The 17,044-nt window shown below is 34.2% G+C and overlaps 1 protein-coding gene across 1 annotated transcript; it reads right to left on the bottom strand.

Moving 5' to 3' along the window:
- Window positions 1-919: 919 nt before the first annotated feature.
- LOC147291406 (exocyst complex component EXO70A1-like) lies at window positions 920-12,840 on the bottom strand. The gene is made up of 12 exons (XM_086236527.1): window positions 12,551-12,840; window positions 12,121-12,216; window positions 9,958-10,163; window positions 8,967-9,227; window positions 8,351-8,489; window positions 8,065-8,277; window positions 7,679-7,884; window positions 4,959-5,159; window positions 4,755-4,854; window positions 3,722-3,828; window positions 3,457-3,603; window positions 920-1,455 (listed from the first exon to the last, which is right to left on the bottom strand). Exons 1-12 carry the CDS (start codon window positions 12,719-12,721, stop codon window positions 1,338-1,340), a joined length of 1,965 nt encoding a protein of 654 aa, XP_086092653.1. The 5' UTR covers window positions 12,722-12,840; the 3' UTR covers window positions 920-1,337.
- Window positions 12,841-17,044: the final 4,204 nt, after the last annotated feature.

The following is a 17,044-nucleotide window of genomic DNA, read 5'->3' on the forward strand; positions in this document are numbered from 1 at the left end:
ATTCATTATCGGTTCATAAACCAAACCAAGCCACTATTTACTATTCAATGAGCGAATTAACTATTTTTAAAACTACTTTAAACCAAACCAAACTAAACCGAATAGGAATTTTTTTAACATTATTATACGCATTATATATTTTATTTCCTCCCACTCTTTTCAATTTTCATTCCCTGTCCCTCCTCAATCTCAACCTCCCTTCTAGTCCATGTCTTAATCCATTTATCTTTTTGCAACATCTCTATATATTTTTCTTTAATTTCTTCATATTTTCCTCTCATTCTTCATCTCTCCAATTTCTTATTCTTCGTTTCATTCCCCCCTCCCTATATTGCTCAACTGACTATGAATAGATTAGTTTAGTTCGGTTTATTATATGGTATGGTTGGTCAATTTTACACAAAAACTGAACCAATCCAGAATATGCCGACCCATACCAATTAGATCATCATCACATGGAGGAGAAGAGAAAGCCGACACAAGGCCCAAATACAAACCCAACTCAGCCAATCTGCAAGAGGATGGTTATCTTCAATCAAGGATAATACGACTCTTTTGGTCTTTAATGGAAACCAAAAAGGGCTAGTTTTCAAAATTTTCCTTTTACTTAAAAGGGACAAAGTGTTACCGAATTATGAGACAAACTAAAATTTTCATCAAATGGCGCTTTGCGGCAGTAAAGAGCCATGTGCTATTAATTACAGAAACATGTGACTCAACCTTTTATATATGATTTCTTTCAAGCAATCCAGTCCCTCACTTCCTCTCTTTACAGAATAGACTTTAGAGTGCGAAATGGTTCTGTCAGCATTTTGGTGGAAATTTTGAGTTTCATGTCTAATAAATCATCAATCCACAAATAATTTTAGAAATATCCACAAAAAAAAAGCCTTTAAAAGGTAAACAAATGAATAATGGATTGAATAACCAAAAAAAGAAATACTTGAAGCTGAAAGTTAAAGTTGTGCACCAAGACTACCCACTTATATCAAAATACAGCACATTACAAATATATACGTGGAATAACACAAGACCATGGAGGCAGGACTACAGAAGCATAAGCCGAAAGACAGAACACTCTTATTCAGTGTGCTATTTAGCACCAAACCAGCATCTACTAATCTTTGTTTTCCACCAAGTCTTTCAAGCAACGAAAAGAATAAAGAGATATGCCCAGCTTAATACCACCTAAACAAATATACAGCCATTGAAACCATGCAAGCATTTAGCCGCTAACCTCCCAGAGAAGGGCAGTGAACATTCCACAGGATACCAAAGTCCACAGAAAACATCTCTGGCTTGTCATCGAGTGAGAGCGTGTGAGAGACTAGTCAAATCTATCGCTTGGGTTCATTCACATTCTTCCCCTCAAAGAATTCACCCAACATTCGTTCAAGATCTTCAGCTGTGTATCTGCTGTACTTTTGGGGGTTCTTACCATTATCAATTAGAGGCCTGTAAGACAGAAACATAATATATATAGATTTTCGCATGAATACTCCCATCATAACCATTTTTGAGAAGTGAAAAAATTGACATGAATAGGACAAGAAAGAAGTAAAATGAGCTGTGTTGGGTTCTTGTAGAAAAAATAATGAATATTTTAATATAACTTTGTATAATAGATCAAATGCACACAAAAGTTCAATTAAAATGATCACTCTAACGTATTATTAAACTCAGATTTTGTGAATGATTTAAAACTTATCAGAATTTTATGGAAAAGAGAATGATGCATTAGCTACAGCATGTTTAGAAAAGAAGTATTCTCTCTGGAAGCCCAAGACTAAGCTCATTGACCCAACTCCACACTAAAGCCTTTTTGGTCCAAAGAGAAGTGCCCATGGTAGTTTCAGAGTTGGTCATTAAAAAAACAAAAATAAATAAATCAAGATTCAGTCTAGAGCTAATGTCAAGTTTATTAAGAGTTTTTATTTGAGTCTAGTGTTATTAAGAGTCTATTTATTTGGATGTTAGGAAAATACAATGTCTTTGAGTATCAATGAGTTTTTTTTCATATTTCTATGATATTTAATGAGTCTTTTAGTATTTTAGTAAGTCTTTTGGTATTTTAGTAGTCTTTCAGAGATGTGTTTGAAGCCTATAAATAAGGCTATTTGCTGTAAACCTAATCAGATTTTCAATGATTGAAAATCTAAGTGTTGTAGAAGGCTTGGTGCCTTGGTATCTCCTCTAACTTCTACTCTCTTTCCCTTCTACATTCTTCTCTATCTTCTCTTATTTCTCTAAACTTCCAGCATCCTTAAGCCCTCTATGTTCTCTATTGTTATCTTATTTCTTAAATTGTCTATCATCCTAAGCCCACCATAACCCTAGGCAACACTCACCTAGTGTTGTCCTGCATCAGAGTATAAATCTCACCTGTTAAAGTTCATTGAACAATTTCTTCCTTGTTCGGTAACTTTAAAGCCGTGCCATAATTTGTTTTTAAAGCTAACTTGATGTGGGTGATTCTTGAGTTATGCATTTATCATATTGAAAAACATTATGGACCAGGGAAAGGGGAATAGGACTGCTTTGTCACCCACATAAACTGATATAGATTTTTTGGAGGTGGAAAGTAGGGAAGATGTGCTGTGATGGCAATTTTTTGGGTGGTTTGGTTGGAAAGAAATAGTAGGATATTTGAGGGAGCCGGGGGTGAGGAGGTGGATCAGTTATGGGTAAGGGTTCACTTTTGGGCTTCACTTTGGGCATTGGTATCTTCAGAGTTTAGGGATAGTTCTTTTCAGGCATTTTTTTTACTAGAATGCAGATGTGCTTCAGTTTACTGTTTTTATGAATTGTTAAGTTCATAGTTGTAACCAATTTTTTTTTTAAGTTCAGTGGACACCTTGTCCTCTGTATTGTACCTTTCTTATTTATTTTAATACAAATTTGTTTCTTATAAAATAAAAATAAAATAAAAAACAAGAGGTGGAATGAAAACGAGGATTTCTGAAGATTCTATTGAGGGAAGAAGTGGAAGGCTTCTGGGACATACTTCGTTATTGGGCATCACTTTGATTTGCTCTGATTCTCAGGATATACCTTTCCTCCTCATTCATCTGGATCATTCAGTCGTATTCTCTTAAATTTTATGTTAATATGTTATGTAGTTGTGATGACTATGCTTGTATCTTTATTATTATTCCAATATAATCTTTGTGCTTCCTATAAAAAAAACAAAATGTTGGTCCCATTTAAAAATTAAGAAACAATATTTCTAGCTAAAAAGCTTTTTCTAGCAAATCTCAAAACCCTTTTAAATTACCCCACTTTCTCCCTAATAACAACAGCCTCCCCCGTTTCTACCTCAGTAATTTTTTTTTTCTTCCTAAGATTACTCTTCATAAGACCAATTACAGAGAATTATTGTTTTTTTTTCATTAAAGTGAACTGCACATGTGGAATATGTGTGTGCAAGAGAGGCTAGAGGATATTGATAAAACGCACCCATAACGTTTTAAGAAAGATCTGTAGGCAGGCAACAAGACTTCAGCAACTGCAAGTCTCAGTGACTCTCGCAACTCGGTATCAGGAACTGTCCACTGAGACTGCTTTTGATGAAGTTCCTCGAATTGCATATTGAATGTCTTGAACCTGAAATGGAATGCAGTCCAGCTAGTTCAAAAGGTCCATGACAAAGTAATGCATGACTCAATAGATAATTAAATTAATTTTTAAGCACATATTTAACAGGATACTAGTTGAGGTCAACCTATCTTTAACAATTGCTCTTGAAACTCCACTGCTATTTCCTCCGTCACCGGCTCCAGAACCGCCTCCAGATGAGGTCAAGCCTTGAATTGAGAGACACTGCAGAATCTGCACAGGAGAAAGCAACAGCATTCAACAATTAAAGAGAACCCATATTTTTCATGAAATTAACTCAAATCTCCTGGTGATATAAGCAATAAAATGGACTTAGAAAGGGGATATCAGGCAGAATCACAATCCTATTATTGTATAGCATTAAGCTACAATTAAAGGAAGATATCAACGATTGGGGTTTTATAGGTTATAACCAATTAGCCCAAGAAAAGAAAGAAAGAAAGAAAAGGTCGCAGCCAATATCCAATGGAGAGGAGAAAATCTTGAAAAAATTTAACACATGCATATCTAATAAAAATCCGTGCAAAAACATATCTAATAAAAATCTGCCACTAAATATCTTTCAACTTAATTTAGAATATAAGCAAGGTAAGTTCCTTTACATCACTTGTCACCAGTCGTGAAAAACTTCTTCCAAATACCTTCCAATGTTTAACAGATGTGCAAATGACATCAGGCTTGTATATATAAAACACATAGGACATGGATTTGGAAGGAAGTTGAATGTATAGTTGTTTACAAAAAAAAAGGTAGCTAATTTTGATAATAGAATCAACAGTCCAAACTAATGATCGAAAATACTGGCCAACACATGACAGAATCAACGCACAACAGGACCAAAGCACGCAGTATCAGATTATGTAAATTTCACATATTATCCATTCTCATTGAATTATTGATATTCACACAAGTTCATACATTGAAAATATACTACCCATTGTCTTTAAACCAGTTCACCAGCACATAACAAACAGATTTGAAACTGGAAAAGGGAAGGCAATTTTTCAGAATTTTCATTTCCACAGAAACGCTAGATGCTTGACTATCATCAATATACAATTTGGTCCAGGAATAACCAAGTAAAATAGGAAAAGATAACATGAAGGCTTAATTAGGTCAATAGGAGTATAGGACAGAACCTTTCCCCAAGCATTTCTTTTGTATTGATTTGCATGCTGCTGCACAATCCTCCTGTGTCTTTGCACCCAATCATCCCCTAACAGATCTTTGGCTTCGGATCTGATAAATAAAAAAATAAAAAAATTTCAGAAGCAGTGGTAGCACAAAAGAAAGGACTGCCACGCTTTAACCAAAAAGTCCAAGAAAACATTTATGAGACGAACCTGCGCACAGATCTGACCATATAGTGAATATTGTTCATGAGAAATAGGTGTGTTAAAGCAGGATCTCTATACTGCTTAGATTTCCCATCCAAATTGGTTTGGAGAGCATGCATTATTTGCATTGTGACAGAGGCTAACTGTGAGCCACCTTCATCTCCCTTCTCCAACTCTTTAAAAAGTTGCTTCAAGGTTGATTGGTAACTGTAAAATAATAGTTCTGGTCAACTAAAAACCTATCTGATAAAAGACTAAGAAAGAGGCATACTTAGTCAAGAATTTATACACAGTGGCCAAAAAAAAAAAGTCAAGAATTTATACACACATATTACATATATGCATATGTATGTGTATGTTCTATGTACTTTGTTATATGCATGTGTATATTCTATCTATTTTGTACAAGTATGCGTATATTCTATGTATTCGATGTGTATCAGACGAGTTTCTGAATGAAATTTTCCCTTTTTTCTAGGGTAAGTAAGCTGCTTGCTCTTTGCTTATTCTCTTATGCACAAAACCAAGGGCAATCCATTGAAAAAGAGTACCCAATATAGAGGACTAAAGCAACATAAATATTCCACAAATCATAACATGATTAGTTAGATGTGAATCATTGGATACTACTTATTCTTTTCCCCACTCCTCGATAAAAACAATGAGAAACTAATTAAAGGCATAATAACAATGGATCATGTGCTTAAACAAGTTAAATCAGGCAATTACCAGATAGGTTAATGGATTCAGGTTTTAAAGATGAGGAAAAATCTTGAACAGCAGGCTTCAGACTTGGTTCCAACTTATTTAAGAGTGATAACTAGGTTTCCAGCTCTGTTGTAACACACGGGTTTAAAGTGATTTTAATTTTTTCTTTAGCAATAAAAAGTTATAAAACTATGATTCAGAAACATAAATAATATCATATTGCATATCTGATAGATAAAAAAATGATATTTAATGAAAAACAATAATTGATCAGATATTATTGACGTCAATCTATAACCAGTAATGCATCCCCATATAAATCTTATCAGTATTTTTTTTTCTTGTAAAAAAGCGAATGATTGATGATAAAAGGTAGATTTAAAATTTAATTTAATAGTATATTTTTAGAAAATCTCATGACTAACAATTTTATTTTGTCAAATAATCATCATTAGGCATGACAAAAAATTATTTTGTCAAGTATACGCTGAAATATCAAATATGGAGATGTGAATGAAATTAAATGCAAAAATATGAGAGTAAAAAAAACATAAATATAAATTAAGAGTTGATTAGTAAATAAACGACTTCATAATCATGTGCCCCATCTTTTAAACTAATAAACAAGAAAGAGAAAGAAAGTATAAGAAAAATTATGTAGTTTTTGATTTTGAAACTCATTTATCAAAACTAGAGAGTTTTATTATATAATAATTAGATTTGTTGAAGTAAATATCACTGGAAAATAGATAGATGGGTAGGTTTTCCCCTACAGTTGTGAAGACAACTTACTACATTAAAGGTTCACAACCAATGGATTACATTGAAAAGATTTGTAATGAAATACTGTATTGAACTACGTATATTATTTTGCTTTTGGCAGAAATCCTAAATGCAGTTGTATCTAGTAAAAACAAAGTGCAGAACTAAACTAACAACCATACTAGAAGGGAGTTGATATGGCTACAAATAAACTTGCAACTTCTTAAAATGAATTGAATTAAGTGTACCATTCAAAGTATATGAAAATTAAGTTGAAAGGTTTTAAACTAGTCTCAGGACTTAATTTGACAAGAAAATTAATATTACTCTTAAATGAGTGTTCGATCCAAAGGAAGTCCAAAGAGCATGTCCTCTTTTTTTTTCAAAAAAAAAAAGAATGGATCACATGTGGGCCCCACAAGATGGTCGAATGATCCATACCATTTTTTTAGATCATCTTCAAGGATCATCCTTATAAAAATAAGTGAAATTGGGAATCATTAATCATCTATTTCTCATCAAATAAATAATGTTTCCGACAAACACTGAAATGGCCATGATGATAATTAAATAGCTAAATGATTTCCAATTTAGCTAATTTTTTTTACAGGGATGACCCTTGAGAGGTCCTTCAAAAATGGACGGTTCAGATCATTGGATTACATTAAGGAGTGAACCCCAAAATGTCGTTCTTTTTTTTTTTTTTTTGGAAAAAAAAAAAAAATCCTCTTTAGAAGCTCTCCCTCTGTGTGTGGGGTGGTTGGTGGGGGTAGAATCTTCTTCTAAGGAAAGAAAGAGACAACATTGTTGAAACAAATCCAACAACGTGGTCCAATGATCCGAACTATCCATTTTTCAAGTGTACCTTTAGGAATTATCCCAGTAAATAGAAATTGTTTAGCCACTTGATTATCATTATGATCATTCTTAGTTTCTATTTATTTTATCACAGTTATATAAGTATACGGTTTTTGATATACCTGATTCTTATAAAGATGATCCTTAAATTGGAACCTAAAAAACAGGATGTTTTGGATCATTGAATCATATTATAGGGTGGGTCCGCCCATATGTGATCCATTTCTTTGTATTTAAAAAGACGGATCCTCTTTAGAGACTTCCTATACACAGAATGAAAGATTTCACTCTAGAAAATAACAAGCCCTTTTTTTGACGTGAAATCATCATCGAACAATAGAGCAACACTATCAGACAAGGACCAGGGAATGATTTAAAGCCTAATTAGCTGAACTTACTCAAAAAGAAACTTCACATAGTTGATCACATAGCTTGTCAAAGGATGGACAGTTCCATCTGTTACAGCAGTTTTTGTTGCATCCCTTTGAACTGCATCTTCAAAATCACCAAAAGTCTCTTTTGCAGTCAGGGCAAGCCGTTTTGTCAGACTTGATGCTGATTCTCTAATTGCTGCACAAGCTTTACCTATGAAGATTGTTTCGATCTGCACATGAAATCAGGTATCAAGTTAAAATTTGAATCTGTTGCACCAGGCCATCAAAGTACCTGCTATCTAAAACACACGGGCAAGAGATGATTTTCAAGATAGCTCTTACACAGGCAATATTTCATAAAGTAGTATTACACCTAGTGCATGCTTTATAAATTTGTTATATCTTCAAACCTCTGTGTGAAGTTCTCGCATTATCTCGTACATGTCTAAAAGTACAAATAACTTTTCTGGAGATCTCTTGCTGTTGGCAATTGCCTCCCCAAAACTAAGCAGCACTGAGACGCTACTTCTGGTAACTTCAGCAAAAGATTGGTCAGCGAGAGAATCAAAGGATTCAAACATTTGATCACAAACTTTCCGTTCTCCAGCAAACAGTAATTTGACCTGTGAAAGCATGATTAGATATTTTGGAAAAAAGAGAGCATAAAAAATTGAGTAAATGCCACAAAGTCCTTACGGCTATACGCATGTAATGAATCCAGTTCCCAATCTTGGCCTCCAAAATCTCCCATTGCATTTTCTGAACATCATCCTTGCTAAGTTTTTCGACCCCCAATTTAAGGAGGCTCTCTTCCAAAACTGAAGAGCGGGTATCCCTGCAAAACGTAAAAAAGTGAGAAACTATATTTTAACAAAAATAATTAAGAAAAACAGACGCACGCACACACACACACTCACACTCAATGAAGCACATACAACTAATACAATGAGGGAAAATAAGAGTCTATAAAAATTCTTCTACTGCATGTCTTGGCACCATGCTTTTAAAATCAGCTTTCTTCTGCTCATTCAAAATTGTGCCTCTATACCATTGAGGAACTTTATTTACATACAAATTAGCTTCTCATTAAAACTTATATCTCAATACAGTATGGACCTTCATCATTTTTTGATGAAAAATTCTCAATTAACATATGCATAAAAACACTAACTGTTTAGCAAATCATGCGACCTTGAAAATATATGAGATCTTAAAATGACCTGTTGTTGTAATGATAAATAGATGACTAGGAAAGGAAAGCTGACATGCTACCATTGATAACCAAATTGACCAAAGAAAGACCTTTCTTTACCTGTAAATAATTAGTAACTGCTGTGTGTGGCCAGCTTCAAACATTTGCTGGGCTAAATCATGTAGCAGTGGAAGAACACGTGGTGGTATCAGAGTAGGAGGTGTGTAAACAGCAGTTTCTAAGTTACTGTTGTGGTGTTCAGAGTGGTTATTGGAAGAAGGATTTTTGCCACTATAATCACCGAGGTTCCCAGGAGATCCTGAGGATGGCCGCAACGAGTTTGGGAGGCAATCAAAAAGACGTTCAGGCTCCACAGGCTTACTGAATTCAAAAAATAAAAAAAATAAAAAAACACACACAAACAAATAGTATAAATGAAGCATACTTGCAATTCTAAATAAAGGGCTGCTACGGCTCAATACACAACCTAATAACCCATCTGAAGATCATCAGCAAAATTACCATTTCTCATAAATACAAAAGCACATTGAAAAGGAAAACTTTATTATTCAAATAAATAAAACAACATTTTCTTTATCACAAAGTTAATCAATAAAAGCTGTTTTTTTTTTTAAATAATAATAATTTACACAATAAAGCAACATTTCAATGTTTATGAGGTTTTAGCAATTGAAAAAATTAAAAAAAAAAAAAAAAAAAAAAAAAAACAAGAGAAAAACCAACATCCCTGAACACACACACAAAAGACAAACATGGAAACTGAGGTAAAGGCAAACTGAGTTGGTGCCAAAATTAGCAATTAATTTACCACCTAAACATCGTGGAGCCCATTTCCTTTTAAGTCATTGACCTTCATCTTAAACTATAGCTAAAAAGACTTTAAGTGTATTCTAAATTTGAAAGGGGAATCATATAGAGAAAATATTTTATCCAAAAGGAAACAAAACCTATTTATCACTCATAACTAGAAATCTATAGTTTCTCCTATGTTAATGCAGTAGCAGTGGTTGGTTACAGGAGAAAAGGGTGGTATTCCCAATAGAAGAACAATACAAAGTACAGGAGCATCGTTGTGCCTTAAAGTATAAACCTGTAAGACAATAACAGCTGCTTGAACTCCTCTTCCAGCTTTGAAATAGCTTTAGTAAGCAAACCATTCGCATGATTGAGAACCCCATCACTACTCTTAAAGCCTTTGTTGCTACTAAAGAACCGTATATTGCTTCTTAGCTGGTCAATTGCCTCCAGATAACCTTCTAAGTCGTCATGTGGCCCTCTAAGTATTTTTGTCTCTGCCTGTGCATTGAAAGGAAAATGATATCAAAAACCATATATGGGCAGTGTACATCATTAGACATAAGAAGTAGAACTACAAAGATGAGCAAGACAAGGTTGAATCAATGTGGTTATCTAGTAATATCCCAGTTGTTAAAACTAAGTTCTCAACGAAAATAAAAAATAAAAATAAAAGCATTTCTAGTGCTGGAAAAGATTACTATAATTACTATCCCCCAGGTTTTTACTTTAACAAAGTATATTTTTTGGATAAGATAGAGTCTCTACATGATCAAAACCTCTTAAGCATCTTGAAATCATTACAGACAAAAAGACAGAAATACCATTTTTATCAATGTTATAACAAAAAAGAAGAAATATGTTTTGTAGTAAAAAAAAAAATTAAAAATAGAAAACCCATGAAATTTGGCCACAATGATGGCATCATGCAGTTACTACGGAGATGTTTCTATTATATGACAACAAATTTGGACAAAAGTTTATAAAAAAAAACCCCGGAAAGTTCAAAAAAAAAAAATGCACATTAACAAGGCTAGCTAAAAAATTTGGAAAGAGGGTACAGAAAAAAGCCTTTTCCTTCTAGAAGTCAAAAGAAGTTTCATTCGATGAATTGAGGACCAGTTAAGAGTGGGTGTGGAGTTGTGAGAAAAAGTCAGATTCTGGTTATCTCTTCGGGCCTCGGTTTCGGTTCTACAGTAAGGATCTTTCCTTTTCTGATATTTTTTAAATTGGAAGGCAGCTATGTGTTACGCCTTTATTAGATTTTCTTGTAAAAAGAAAGTAGATTGTCATTTTGTTTTAGGTCTTTTTTTCTGATCTGTTGTATTGGACTCCTGTTTCTCTTCAAAGAAACAAATAAGGCTACACACTGAGCTGATGTAATTTTAGTTGAATACATATCACAAAGGGAAAAACAGAACATATGCTTATTGATGGTGTCACAAATAAACATACTAGTACTATTGACTAGGTATTAGCTACAACACTAGACACAAAACTCAAACTGAGTTCAATTTGCATGGAGTTGACATTGTTGAGAGATACATGTAAATAATTTTTAACATCTTCAATGCTCTTTGAATCAAACTGAGATGTAAATCATAAAAAATGCAGAGACTAGTAAAGAATGAGAAGTAAAACTAAAACGTCTCTTGTAAATCATCAACCATGTTCATGCTGTTTCCGTGTCCTAAATTTTTTAGTGTTGTTGTGTGACTCGTGTTACTGTGTCTTTGCCATGTCATAACCTATGTCCTCTGTCAGTTCCCATGCTACATAGCTTTCAAGCACCATGGCTGCTTCACAACCATTCACCAAAGCCAAAACATTACATGTCTAATTGTTATTTAGGAATACGTCCAGCAACATATACCCAAAGGCTCAACACCCCAACAATATTTATAGTCTTGGTAAGAAACAAATTCTACACTCTTTTACATATGTGATAGAAAGCTAAATTTAGTCGTCTTGTATGTCAGCTTTTTCTTTTCTAGATTTTTCCCACATGGTTGGCATTATCATAATGAAATCGTTCAGTTAAAGAAGTTACACCTTCCACTCAATGTTCAAAAAAAGGAAACAATGCTCATGCTCAATAAAAGCACCATAAACACTGGGAACAAAAAAGGCCTATTTCAGTCCAAAAATGTAAGCACGCCTTGCGATCGCAAACAATCAAGTAAAAGAAAATGCAGGGAATATGAATGAAGCAACATGGTTCTCTAAAAAAAACGAATCAGCATGTTGTACAAATACCATTTCACAATAAATGTTAAACTCATCCTGGGTACAGCCAGTAACTATGAACATGAATTTTCTAAAAGCAAATAGATAATCCCAACTTGAAATTAATCAAAATAAACTTAAATTTAGTCTGATCTAACAATTACAGGATAGTCTTACAAATTAAGCCTACAGGAAAGTAAAGTAAAAAAATAGATAAATTTCGGAGACCAACCTGACGAGAAAGATCGAACTGGGCCAATATAACCTCAGCAGCCTTCAAAGTCTTGTCAATATTCTCATGGGCTTTCCGTATAGAATGCGTTCTAATCTACATTACCCAAAATTCAAACAAACCCATTAAACAACATTAAGAAAAAGCTCAAAAACAATGAAACAAAGTCAAAACCCAAGCACTTCCTTAGAGATCGCTGTTTGGTTACTCAGAAAATAAAGGAAAATAAAAGAAAGAAGCAAAACTCAGAGAGACCCATATGCTCCTTTTTGGTTCTGTTGTTGGGAAAAGTAAAGGCAAGTCAAGTCAAAATCAAAATGATCCCAAAGACCTGGTTCTAAATTTTTTGCTTGGTAAGATTTTACTTGGGAGACAAACAAACAGAGAGTTAGAAGAAGATGGAGATGAAGAAGGAATAGGTGGGACCCACCTGGGTAGGACGCATGGCGGTCTCGAGGGCGGAGAGGCGGTGGTCGAAAGAGCCGAGAATGGAGACGACGCTGTCGGTGATGGTTTGGCTCTTCTGCAGCGACTCTCTCATCGTTGCTGCTCTCGCGCTCAGTGAATCGCCAACCATTGCTGCTGCTGCCACCACACCCATCTTCTTCCTTCTTCCTTCTTCCTTCTTCCTTCTTCCTTCTTCTTCTTCTTAGACAGAGAGAGAGAAAAGAGGAAAGACAGGGATTGAATTTTTTTAATAGTTTTAAGTTGGCGAGGTGATGGTGGGTCCCAGTGACAGTTTGACATTTCCTTCATTCTTTGAGGACATACTCGAACATTATGATAAAAACTTCCTCTGTCAGTCTGTCTTACTTTGGACAGCGCGTTTTCTAAGTCTTCTCTTTCTCTTGAGGAAGTCGTTGGGCTGGGTTGGGCTGGGCTGGGGTTTTTTTAGACTTCGTCTTCCTTGCTTCATAACTGTTCATTTTGTTTTTTGTTTGGACTAAGGGTTGACATAAACCCGCCCAACCTGTCAAGCTCGGGTCAGGTCGGGTCAAAGACACAAAAAACAATGCTCTGGTTATAATTGGCTCCACCCGAATACAAACGGATTGGGTTCTCATCCGCCCGTATGAAACAGACCTGCCCAAATCATAGATTATATTTTTTTTTTATATTTCCTAATATAGAAAATTAGGATTATTTTTTGCTACGTAGAAAATTATGATTAAATATCAAATATCAATATTTTTTCAGTAAAACAATAAAACATTAATTTTTTTAGTTTAGGTACTAACTTAGAGCAATACATTTTGTATTAGGTCACAAATTTGTACGAAATGTAAATTTTTTGACACCCAGCACTAGGCCAAAATGTTGAACGCTTGATGGTTTTCTGTTAGTCTTTTTTTTGTTTGCTATACAGTTATGACTATATGAAATTCATAAAAATTCAAACTTTATAAGGGTTTAATGTTTTTGATAATGTTTTTGAGGATGAAGTCCAATAACCTATAAACTAAACATTAAAGTTTAAGTCTCGCAAACACTGAAAAAACAACAAATCAGTAAAAAAGTTATGATTGTTAGACAGTCACAGTTGAGTTTGTAAAAAAAAAAAAGTTTCTCCCGAGCGCTCGGCACTGTTCACCAAGTGCTCGATAGAACCATGTTTTTTTAAAGCTGTTACCTAAACTGAAATTTAGTATCTAAAGTGAAATAAAATAAATGTTTTATTTGCAGCTTGCATCCTTGGCTCTGAAAAAGACAACTTAGCTATTTCACATCCTTACCCTAAGATGATGTTAGTGCTATTAGTGTTATTGCATCAATAGCTCTTGAGATGATATTGTTGGCACCAGTGTATGTTTCCATCTTCAAGTAAGGCATTGACAAACTAAGAACTCCCAGTGTGTTGATTTGGCATAGCTTAGACTGATTTTCGAAATGTTGTTGCTTGTGTCTCATATAGCGGAGAAGATTGAATTTCCAAATAAGGGACTAGCAAAGTGAGAATTGTGTGAATGTTTGAATTTCCAAATAAGAGCTTCTTCAGCACTTTCTTGTAACGTTTTCCCACCAACTATTTGAGCTTTTGGCCTAAGATCTTTAACAAACCGCATCAAGTTTTCTATGTATCCAGTACTATTCTACTTATTATGCACTAGTTGCATTGAGTTGTATGATTATTTGCTCACAATATTTTAATAGTGAAGAAAAAATATCTATCATAGTGTAGGCAAGATATTCTTAAAGATATGGATCGAACCAAGCACGACCTTGGATATAGCTTAACATGCATCAACGTACGCATGCAACTTGGAATTCATCAACGTGTTAGACAGGCCGTTGCATGTTATATACGTGGTGTGACATAGCTGGGTTTGGTGATTTTATTTCTTAAGTTTTCTTGTGATTTTTGCCTTTAATTATTAATTGTTTGGGATGTTGGAACATTGTTAGTAATTTAAATCAACCATGGATTTTGAAGTGCATTCACATAAAAAAAAAATGTAAAAATACTACGAACAAAGGCACCCAAAAATAATTTCACACATAAGAAAGGTAAGACTACTTTTGAAGGAAATAACAATTCCAAAAGGAAGACATAAGTTCATGATCGAACTTGAAAAAAGTAAATAATCTGACCAAAAAATAAAGGACAAAAAAAATTAATTGTCAAAACAAAATATATATTTATATATAAATCATCCTAGTGAAAAATATATAAAATAATGGGTGAAGTTATGAAATAGATAAGAAAAAAGAAAAAGAGAAAGAAATTGTAAGCAAAAGGGGATTCAATACCCAAAATTTGGCCAAACACTTGGATTTTTGCGATTCGAAACAATCTGGGTTTACTAATCATTCCTAACATAAAAAATAACTTAGTTAGCATATAATCAAGAAGGTAACACTTTAAAAAAAATATTGACATGAGTGTTAATTGAAGAAATATGAGTTTGAAGGGAATTTATCTAAACTACTATAAATTTATTTATTAGGGGATTTTTGACTTGATCAATAGAGGGTTTAGTAATTCGTCGACTCCTTTAGTGTGAATGTTTAATTTGATTTAGGGGCACGTTAAGAGAAGGTGATCATCACTTTGGCATGTGGATAATATGTGGAGGTTTTCAGAAAGTAGTTGTGATCTACGTACTTATCACAGGTATGACAATTGAGTCAAGGTCATGCCACATACTTTTAAAAGAAAAAGCCCTGACAATAACCCGAACCCACAAGGTACCACATTTTAGCAACAAATGTAAAAAAACTTTTATCATGGCAGGGACAATTACCCTTAAATGAAAAAAGAATCTATTTTTGCTCACCCCAGTGACGAATCATAGTGTAAATGTAAGGACTGGTCGCAGGCGGGTGGGGACTAGCCGACAGCGACTTGTAGGCGGGTGGGGCGGCGGTAGATGGGGCTGGGTAAGGGGTTAGGGTTTGAGAAAATGTGAATTGAGAATAAATGATGAACACTCAGGCTCATGTTTGTTTCTTTACATAGTTTTTTTTTTTTTCAATTCCTAGCTCCAAAACGACATCGTTTTGGGTTAGGCTTTAAAAAAAAAAAAAGAAGAAGTGAAGAACGCCACACCACCTTTCATACATTTTGTCAAACAGGTTGTGGACGTGCTTGCAGGTGGTCATTCCAGGAAGTCAACCCGACGAGTTTGGCAAGGCTTTTACGGCGAGTGGATGGTCAGGCGACCACCCTTGTCCCTTGGTGGATCCGCCCATGGCTCATCCTTACCCTTGAGGATAGTGTAGCATTACCGCTAGAGGTGTATAATGGGCCGAGCTTGGCCGGCCCAGATCCGGCACGAGCACAGCCTGTTAAAAATTTGCTCGGCCTGACCCACCCGTACTTATGGGCCGGGTTTGGCCAAAAGTTTTCTATTCCGTTGGGTCGGCCCGTCATAGGTTGACCGGCTTGAGCCAGCCATTTTACATTAATTTTTCTCAATTTTTTTCAAATTTTAAAAACTAGTATTTTTCTCCATAAATAAATAAAAATATGTATTTAAATTCAAAGATTTCCCAAAAATTATATATTATGTTCCAAAGTTATTCATTATTAATTGTCAATTTATTAACAAGCATTTTATCATAATGTTTGGTTATAAAATTGTTTTTTTATGTGGTAATATTCAATTGTACAACTAATCGTTATAAGTGAAATATTAATTTCCCTCTAATTTTATTGAAAGGATATAATCAAGGAGTAAAATTTCGGATTTCGCAAAAATTTCTATGGAAATTTCGAAAATTTTTAAATTTCGACAAAAATTAGACAGAAACAACGAAAATTGCTATCAAAATACGGAAATTTTAAATGAAATTTTACCATATGTTTATTTAACATATTATCTACTACATTAATAAAAAACATTGAAGAAACCTAATTATATAGTAAGTTTCATGTTATATAAGATGAATATAATGTGCGCCGGAGGCAAATACTCTTAAATAAAATTAGGGTATTCTTTAGAATATGGTATAAGATATTAGGGTTTAGGCCCTTTAAAGAATTTTTTATATTAAAATTAATGTATTAGAGTTTAGGATTTAAAAACAACTAAATGAAACTCCAAACCTTTTTTTTTTCTTCCCAATTAACCAAAGACCCCAATCCCCAATTTTATTAAATTCCTGAACCCTTTTTTTTTCTTTCCTTCCTTCCTTTTCTTCCCGTGACTTCTCTTCTGCCCTCTAGCTCATTTCTCTCTCCTCTCCCAGTACATTGCATCTCTTCTCTCTCCTCCCTCTCCCTCCATGATCTCTCATTCTCTTTCTCATTTCCCTCCCCGATCTCTTCTCCCTAGCTCCCCGCCGATCTCTTCTCTCTCCCAGAACTCTTTCACAAACTTTGGATCTCCTTCAAGACCATCTAGTAATCTGAGCACAAAAACCACAAAACATAATTACCAAATTCAAAAACTGAAGAAATTTAAGCTTAAAAAAATGATGGGTA

The sequence above is a fragment of the Dryas octopetala genome, chromosome 3 (assembly GCF_963921425.1).
Source record: "Dryas octopetala chromosome 3, drDryOcto1.1, whole genome shotgun sequence".
Classification (NCBI taxonomy): Eukaryota; Viridiplantae; Streptophyta; class Magnoliopsida; order Rosales; family Rosaceae; genus Dryas; species Dryas octopetala.

Bases quoted from the DNA above. Each gene is read 5' to 3' on its own strand.
- LOC147291406 (XM_086236527.1), bottom strand. From the start codon at position 12,721: ATGGGTGTGGTGGCAGCAGCAGCAATGGTTGGCGATTCACTGAGCGCG. The intron at 10,164-12,120 runs GTTGGTCTCCGA...TTCAATGCACAG, and splicing joins AGTTCGATCTTTCTCGTCAG to GCAGAGACAAAAATACTTAG. The intron at 3,604-3,721 runs GTTGACCTCAAC...ATTCCATTTCAG, and splicing joins AGAGCAATTGTTAAAGATAG to GTTCAAGACATTCAATATGC.